Source organism: Myotis brandtii, unplaced genomic scaffold (assembly GCF_000412655.1).
Source record: "Myotis brandtii unplaced genomic scaffold, ASM41265v1 scaffold230, whole genome shotgun sequence".
NCBI lineage: Eukaryota > Metazoa > Chordata > Mammalia > Chiroptera > Vespertilionidae > Myotis > Myotis brandtii.
In genome coordinates, this window is record NW_005358650.1 from 1041939 (window position 1) to 1051632 (window position 9694).

The following is a 9694-nucleotide window of genomic DNA, read 5'->3' on the forward strand; positions in this document are numbered from 1 at the left end:
AAGCCGGTTTCTGGGGTTTTGTTTAGCTTCTTATTTGCAACATAGTACATAGTTGCTTAGAGTTGCAGCTGAGAGGCCGGCAAGTGAGGCGGGGAACGTTGGAGTCTGCAGCAAGCAAGCCTCGTGCTCGCTTCAGTGCCTGGCTGCCGGCCGCCATCTTGGCTGACAGTTAATTTGCATATACTCACTGATTATCCAATGAAAAGGGTAGCGGTCGTACGCTAATTACCATGTTTCTCTTTTATTAGTGTAGATTGTCATTTTTCAATAATGTGCAATTCTTTGATAACTTTCAATGTTTTCTTTTATCTTCTTGATCATAGAAAGTCTCTCTCTTTTTTAGTTTTTGATAATTTTATTACTTAGAGTTTCTGGTTCTGTTTCTGTTGTTTATTCTCCTGGTTGGTATTCATGATGTCCTGTTTTCTTGTGTGCCTGATTATCTTTAATTATGGGTGAATACTTTGTTTGTGGAAATAAATGGAATATTAACATCTTCCAATAAGGTTTTTTATTTGTTCCTGCTCTATGCCTTTGGACATAGCAATCTAAGATTGCCTTAATCCAGTTTCAGAACAGATCTTTTTGGATCAGCAGTTGACCTGAACCTCATCTGCAGTTGTTGGTGGATTGGTTTGCTTCTGATTCATTCTCACTTTTTTGAGGCAGAGTTTACCAGTGTTCCACCTTTTGAAATCCTGGACTTCACTTTTGCTCCCTTAGCCTAATAGGACTATTAAAGATTTACTCCACTTCTCTACTGTCTATTCAGGATCAACAAATGTCTCCAATTCAGAAACAGCCTTAAATGCCAGATTCACTCTCTATGAGTTTTGGTTCTATAATTCTTTTATTATATTAACTAGAGGCCCTGTGTACGAAATTTGTGCACGGGGTGGGGAGGGTTCCTCAGCCCAGCCTGTGCCCTCACAGTCTAGGTCCCCTTGGGGGATGTCTGGGACCCCTTGCTCCTTACTGCCCGCCTGCTCGCTGCTCCTTACCACTCGGCTCGCTGCTCCTTAGCGCTGCCGCAGAGGCAGGAGAGGCTCCTGCCACCGCCGCTGTGCTCGCCAGCTGTGAGCCCAGCTTCTGGCTGAGCGGTGCTCCCCCTGTGGGAGTGCACTGACCACCAGGGGGCAGCTCCTGCGTTGAGCATCTACCCCCTGGTCATCAGTGCACATCATAGCGACCAGTCGTTCTGGTCGTTCCGCCATAATGGTCACTTAGGCTTTTATTATATAGATTCTCAGATACCTCAAAGCAGAAGTATAGAAGTTCTTTGCCCAAGATTTTTACATATTGACAATGGTTAAATTAAGCTGAACTACTAGTTCGTCATAATAAGAAGTGGAACTCTACACTTTTTATTATTTGTAGAAACTTACTTGATGGAATTAAATAATTTGCCAAGCTAAGTGTAAAATCTAGAATTTGAAACTATGTTGTCATTAATGACTTTTGTTGACTTGTAAAAAATCTTATCACAACGGGATTAGCATGGTGTTTCAGAGCATCAGCTCTATAGCCAGACTACCTGCTTTTTTATCCCACTCGTCACATACTGGTGGTTGATCTTGGACTTAACCTCTAAATACCTCAACTAGAAAAAAAGATGATTATAATAATAGAGCCTTAGGGTTATTACATGTAAATAAATATGTCAAATTGTTAGGACAGTATTTGCTCATATTGAGTCAACAAATTGTTGATGTAAGAACAAAATGGCATTGTGAGTTACAGTACTTCTGCCATATTTTCTCTGATGATGATCTCATGATAGCGAAGGTTTAATTTTTTTAACATGAAATTTGAGTTTTTTGCTTCATTCTTAATCTTATTACTATACAGTGTGGCCATCTTAATTTGTGGTATGGAATTATTCTTCAGTTTTGTATATTGTTATTTTGGACAGTTGTGCACAAACAGATGTAAAATATATACTTTATCCATTTGTAGCTTACTCCATCTGGAAGCATTTCTCTTATTAAATCAATGCATTTAATTAAAAATCCTGTGAAGACCTGTGACGAAGTTTATTCTTTGATACAAAGTTTGACTTCTCAAATCAGACATCGCATGGAAGATCCCAAATCATCAGGTAAATATCATGTTTTTCTTAGAGCATAGCACAAATAAAAATTGCTATTTGTTTACTATAAACATTTTAAAATAAGGTGCAATAATCTTAATAAATAAAGCTCATTCTACATGTTGTTGTGAGTTAATGTATATCCAACAAAAGAATAAATAGCTAAGTTATAGTTGCTTTTTTTCCTTTGACAGCATGAAAGAAAACATTCTTATTTGGTTCATTCTGTAGTGTTCCCAGATAGCTAAACAGCAAATAGGCAGCATAATAAACAAGAGCAAACAATAAGAAGGTGACTTGTCTCTGGCTCTGAGACTAGCTTGATTAATAACTTGGACAACCTTGTAAGCTTGGATTGCTTACTAGTTAAAGTAGATTTTTGAATTGTTTAATTTTTACGGTTTCTTTCCGGTAATGACTGTCTACTCTGTTAGTTAAGTGAATCTAATAAAATAATAAATAATAATATAATTAAAGTAAGTTAAAATTCAGAATTGAAAATTTATTAGCTTCAAAGAGTTTTGTATATAATTCTGTTTCTTACTATTGATGTGTGTAACATATGGAAAGGTCTTTATAAACCCAAGTTTTAACCTACATATACCTTTATTCAAGTCTACAAAATATATGGTTGTTAATAGCTTATGCCTATGGTAATATTTCCTAGCTCCTTAACAATTTTATCTTTGACATTCAAAAAAAATTGCTAATTATCAATCTTTTAGTATATTCTTAATTTGATTTTTAATTTTAATATACTAAACATTTCATGTTGTTTTAGATATTCAGCTTTACCATAGTGAGACATTAGAGCTTATGCTACGTAGATGGTCCAAGTTGGAGAAAGACTTTAAAACAAAGAATGGAAGATATGACATTAGTAAAATCCCTGACATATATGACTGTATAAAATACGATGTCCAGCATAACGGTTCCTTGAAATTAGAAGACACAATGGAATTATATGGTCTTTCAAAGGCATTAGCAGATATTGTTATCCCTCAGGTAAGTAATTCCTAGGAATCAATTTTCTTAGTGTTGTATAGATACTTTACAAATGTCTTCTCAGTGGATAAAAGACAGCTGATTTTCATGTTCATTTAAAACCCGCAACTTCAAAAAGGAAACTAAGTAATTATGAATTTATATTTTGAACTTTATTTATTATATGAAATTATTACTTGATTTTCTAATTGTTTGTAATGACTTTTTAAAAAAAATCTTTATTGTTGAGAGTATTACAGTTGTCCCCCTTTTTGCCCCCATTGTCCCCTTCCACCTGATTCCTGCCCCACCTCAGGCCCTCACTACCCTATTGTTTGTGTCCATAGGTATATGCATATATGCATATAAGATCTTTGGTTAATCTTCCCCACCCCTCCCCTCTGAGATTCATCAATATGTTCCATGTTTCCATGCCTCTGGTTCTATTATATTCATCAGTTTATTTTGTTCATTAGATTCCTTGTTCGTTTATGTTGATTTTTAGATTCAATTGTCGATAGATATTTATTGCCATTTTGTTCATATTTTTTATCCATTTTCTTCCTCATCTTCTTCTTCTTCTTTCTCTTCCTCTTCCTCTTCTTAAATAATATCCTTCAAACATTTCATGTAATACTGGTTTGGTGGTGATTAACTCCTTTAGCTTTTTCTTGTCTATGAATCTCTTTATCTGACCTTCAATTCTAAATGACAGGTTTGTAGTGACTTTTTAAAATTTAAGCATTGATACTCCTAAAGAACAATAATACACTAACAAATAAGACAACTAAAACAATGGAATAAATTACTTAAATATTTATTGGGCAGCTATTGTACATCTACCAGTCCTATGCTGTGGAGATGTGTGGGGAGTGGGAGAAAAGGGTAGCTGTGGCCCTATTTAAACTTTAAAATTCTTTATGGGAAAATATTTTGAATATAATATTTAGAGGTCAAGATGTAAGTAGTTATTGGGAGAGGGTGTTCATGGGTCTTTTTTATAATATTATAGGAAAATAAAATAAAACCAGAATTTAAATAACTAAAATGCAATTAAGCAGAGAATCAGATTGATAATAAAGAAGTGATAAGACAAGTTGAGGTAAAAGATAGCTTAGAAGAAAATAGTTCTGGATGCCCTTTTGGCATCTCCATTACTAAAAGATTATTTCTATATTATACCAGGGAGATTGGACTAGATCAGACATTCCAATGTGAACCACAGTTAAAAGGCAGAAAGAATGAAATGCATGAAAAGTACAAAGATTATGAATAAATGTAGCCTCAATTAAAGCTATTCTGTAAAAATTGTTAAAATATTACTCTCCTTCTGCTAATATTCACAGAAAGTCCAGGAAAAACCTAAAAACTTTGAAAAACTAGGAATTCAGACAGTTTGCAACTCACCTGTGGTTATTTGTGTAAATGTTAAAGATTAGCTTATTCTTCCAGCATGAAAGAGCAACTATTTATTTGTTTGGTCAGATATATCATATAAACAACTTTAGGTGTAGTATATCAATCAGTTATTTGCAAACATGGATTCTTTTTAAAAGAATATAAAATATTTCAGACTTCAAGAATATGTCTTTGGACCTCACTTTTAAAAATACTCACTTAGGAACAAGGACTTTTGTTGACTAACAACTTTTGTTTACTAAATTAAAGAATTTACTCTGCAATTTATTATTAACAGAATAAAATGTTCTTTTTTTTATAATCGGTATTTTAGGATTACCATCAAAGTGAATATACTAAATTCTGCTGAACTCAGTATTAGTTGCAAGGTATATAGAAAATCATTGAGCTAACACTAAGTTACTGAATCAGCATCCATCTTTGTTATGAAATTCAAGATAGAGAATTCATTCAAGCTTTCTTATAAAAGAGTCTGAGAAGAATGGTTACTGTTAATTCTGGTAAACGTTAGTTTGTATTGAAAGCATAAATAAGACCCTGACTTTTTTCATTGTTTTGGATTGCATTGACATTAGTTCAGGCTCAGTGCATCTTAGTTACTCTTACAATGGAGATGATTTAAAAGTATATTTTTTAACAGATAAACTATAAATATAAGACCCTCTTAAGTCTTTATGTTGCCATTATGCATTTTTCAAGGTAGATTTTCAGTATATCTAAATGTATCACAATGGCTAAATAAATATACAAATGATTTGTTAACATAATCATGTTGTGTTAACATAATTCTAAACATTCAGGAATTGGGAATGAAAAGTTGCTTTCCAAGAATTGGGATCAAAAGAAAACTCAAGTATTAATGGGGTTTTAGATAGTATCTTCTATTTTTTGTGTATGTATTTCTGGTATATTGCTTAAATGAAGAAATTTCCGACCATCTCCTTGTAACTTAAATATTTATAATGGATATTTTAAAGTACTGTAATTAGAAGAAACACTAACGATCAGAAAGATTAGAAGAGATTTGAAACATCATTTGTATCTTTTAAAGTTAATTTGTAATGCTTACCTATTCTCAGTCTCTATTACAGTAGTTGTCTTTTAATGATGCAGTTATGTTAAATTTTACAATAGTCTGAGAACTTATTTGAAGACATTTCCAAAATTATTTTTCTTGGATAAATTATGTAACTTTGAAATCTTGTGACTCTTTCAGACAATAGTTTGCCTAAGGTTTCAGGGATCAAAGTCTTATTTTGAGTAAATTCATGATTAAATTTTGGTAAATTAATAAGTTTAAAAGCAGAAGTATTTTTACATGCTTTCTTGGATTTCTCAGATTATAAATTGAGGAGAGAACAACTTGTTATTGACCTTCCTAACTTTTTGACTTGATATTCCTTATTGTGGCAGAAACCTGGGATTTCTACTTTTTAAATGGAGGATTGAATTCAGTTCAGTAATATTATTTTGCTTTATTACTTTAGCCTTCATGAATCCAAAACCATGGACAAAATGCAGGCATTTTCAATCCCCGACTAAATAACCTAAAATTATAAATACATTTATAGTAATTGTAATGAAACTGTAGTTAGAAGTGGGAAAAAAAATGAAAATTTTACATACACAGTTCCCCCTTATTTGTGGCTCACCTTCTTTGATTTTAGTCAATCATGGTCAACTACAGTCCAAAAATATTAAATGGAAATTTTCAGAAGTGAAGAATTCATAGGTTTTAAATTATCTACCATTCTGAGTAGCATGATCAAGTCCCTCTCCGGAGACTCCTGCCCAAGATGTGAATTATTTCTTTGTCTAGCATTTCCACACTGTATATGCTATCCACACATTAGTCACTTAGTAGTCACCTCAGTTATCAGATCTACTGTCACTGTATCGCAGTGCTTGTGTTCAAACAGCCCTTACTTTACATATAATGGCCCCAAAATACAAGAGTAGTGATGCTGACTATTCAGATATGCCAAGAAAAAGCATAAGGTGTTTCCTTTAAGTGGAAATATGAGTATAGTGCAATAAAATATTTTGAGACAGAGAGAGACCACATTCAGATAACATTTATAATAGTATGTTGTTATAATTCTTCTATTTTATTATTAGTTATTATTACTCTCTTACTGTGCCTAATTTATAAATTAGACTTTATGTATGTGTAGGAAAAAATAGTATACAAAGAGTTTGAAACCAATTGTTTTCAGGCATCCACTGGGGGTCTTAGAGTGTATCCCCAGCAAATAAGGGGGACTCCTGTATGTAGTTCTCATACAAATAAAAATATTTCAAGTTTAGAAACCTGATGACTGAGTCAATAATGTAAAACTTTGACTTGTTTAGAATATACTAATTTAAATTAAGAGAGTGACACTGTGTGTGCAAGAAAAATGTATAAACATATATTCTGGTGTACAAAGTGTTCTTCTATAAAAATGTGTTTCCATTCTTATATTGAATTAATTCATATATCTATACAGTGTATATCTAAGCTTAAGGTTGACAAACATGGTTTATTGCTTTTAGTTATCTTCACAATTAAGCATATTTCAATTATGGTAGGTATTTTTGCTATAATAGAAACAACTTTTCACTTTTTAACCAGTTTAATCCTCAGGGATCCTGTTTTAAAAATGATACTTTAGCCCAGCCAATATAGCTCAGTGGTTGAGCATCGACCTATGAACCAGGAGTTCACTGTTCGATTCCTGGTCGGGGCAGATGCATGGGTTACAGGCTCAATCTCCAGTGGGGGGTGAGCAAGAGACAGCCTATCAATGATTCTCTCTCATCTTTGATATTTCTAGCTCTCCCTCCCTCTCCCTTCCTCTCTGAAATCAATAAAAATATATTTTTAAAAAATAAAAATGATACTTTAAAATAATCATGATGGTATGGTGTTAAGAACATCTAAAGACTAAGTTTGGTATTAAGATTCTCTTCATTGAGATGGCACATATTTATTGAAGTTCTAAGACAATTTCTTTAATTATTTGTAGATTTTGACATACAGAAGCTTCATTATAATCACATTTGCCATGTGATGTCCAATGATACTTTCATTAAATATTAACACATAATAAGCTTTCAAATAGCCTCATTTGTTAATTTAATCTGTTCTATTTATGGCAGAAGCATTGTAATAACATATGAGAATTTAAATATCTAACAATTAATTAATTGGTCCTGGTTGGTGGTGGCAGATGAACAAAATGTCACTAGTGAAGGGAAAAATTTATCCTATATAATAAAAGCCTAATATGTTAAGTGTCCAGTCGTCCAGTCAGCTGTTCAACCAATTAAAGCATAATATGCTAATGATATGCTATGGCCACTCAACCACTTGCTATGACATGCACTGACCACCACGGGCCCGATGCTCCAACCAGTAGGTTAGCTTGCTGCTGGGGTCTGGCTGTTTGGGACTGAGCGAGATGGGCTGGACACACCCTGGAGCCCTCCCACGGTCCGACCCAGCTGGCCAACCTCCCACGTCCCTCCCTGGCTCCAATTGTGCAGTAGTGGGGTCCCTCGGCCTGGCCTGCACCGTCTTGCAATCCAGAACCCCTCAGGGGATGTCAGAGAGCTGGTTGGGGCCCGATCCCACAGGCCAGGCTGAGGAACCCCACTGGTGCATGAATTTGTGCACTGGGCCTCTAGTTTATTATAAAAGTAATATATCTTTCTTAGAAAATTAGAAAATGTAGATAAGGCAAAGAAATCACTATGACATTATCAACTAGATTTAAAGGCCTTTTCCCATAAATTCATGCAGATATAATTTTTCTCTTAAATTTACATATAAAACAAATGTTCTTTGTAAAAATAGAACCAGGAAAAGCATACTGTTTTACAACCTGATTTTTCCCCCTTCACTTAGCATTAAGAACTTTTCATATCAGTACAGCATTATATACATAAATATTACTGATGGTGGAATGCTGTGATGTAACTAACTTATTTAACCACTTCTTGTATTTAAAAATATGGATTTTTTTTCCTTTCACTCTTTTTACACATATGTTTTTATCTCAAGACTATTTGTGTAGCTTTAGAAATCTTTTACCAGTTTTCTTCCAGATGCGCAGTGTATGAGAGTATCTGTTTCCTCATGCCTTGATAACAACAAAAATCTCCCCTGGTAATTTTTAATTCCAGCATTTTCCTTTCATTGACTTATACATACACAATTGCATTTATATCCCTTTTACATACCTAATTCACAATCATCTATGTTGGCAAGGTAATTGAACCAACCAAGCTTTAGTTTAAGGGAAATGACCCCAAGAATTTCCATTACCTTAGGTCTTCCTTTTGTAATCAATTAGCCTTTTCTTTATTAGTTTTGAGATCTATTGTTCATACTTAGCTTTGGCCATCTGGGAAGTACCTGATAGCAGGAAGTATCCTTTAAATTCAGATATCTCAGTTTGTACTTAGAGTTGTGCCTATTTCTTTCTCCTCTCTCCTTTCCCTTCTTTCCTTCTCTTGTCCACCTCACTTTCTGCCCTCTTCCTTTCCTCTCCCTCCTCTTATCCCATCAACACACACATCACAGATTTTTCTCTTCTCATATCTGGTCATTTTTTTATCTACTCCTTTGAACTGTAATTTTTATTAGAATTATTATTATTTATTTTTCTTTAAACCTCATATTACAATCTCTCATAAATTTATTTAATGTATAATAATTATAGACATCATGAAATTTGATAATTTTATGGCATTTTTTTGCTCACCACAAATTAAAACTTTAAAAGTATTGGCCAAAGGCTTTATATAATTTGTTAGCCTTTTTAATCTTTGACATTTGAATAGATAAAAATCTCAGTTTCAATTTGTATTTCTTTTCATATGTTTATTGACTATTTTTTTTGTGCTTCAGTGTTTGTATTCTTAATCCATCTTTGTTTTAGGGTTGTTTCTACATTTAAAACCTAACCTGCCAATTGAATTGGACTACAACCCATAAAGATTACATTCATCCATTCATCATCCCTTCTTCAAAATAACTACGTGGTTTTATTTTCAGTACCTCCAAAAATTCTTTCAATTATACTTAACTAGAGGTCTGGTGCACGAAATTCGTGCACTGAGGGGGGGGGGGTGTCTCAGCCTAGCCTGCACCCGCTCCAATCCAGGACTGCTGGCTCCCAACCACTTGCCTGCCTGCCTGCCTGATTGTCCCTAACC

General features: G+C 33.8%; 1 protein-coding gene across 14 annotated transcripts in view; it reads left to right on the forward strand.

Moving 5' to 3' along the window:
* Positions 1-9694, forward strand: part of PPIP5K2 (diphosphoinositol pentakisphosphate kinase 2) — a 78445-nt gene that overhangs the window by 35792 nt on the left and 32959 nt on the right. For all 14 annotated transcript variants that reach the window (XR_001362169.1, XM_014539869.1, XM_014539870.1 and 11 more), the window contains exons 18-19: positions 1957-2098; positions 2871-3094. Coding sequence is in view for 13 of the 14 variants with exons in the window: in XM_014539869.1 (XP_014395355.1) it covers positions 1957-2098; positions 2871-3094 (366 nt within the window). In the remaining variant the exon portion in view is untranslated. The remainder of the gene's footprint in view (positions 1-1956; positions 2099-2870; positions 3095-9694) is intronic.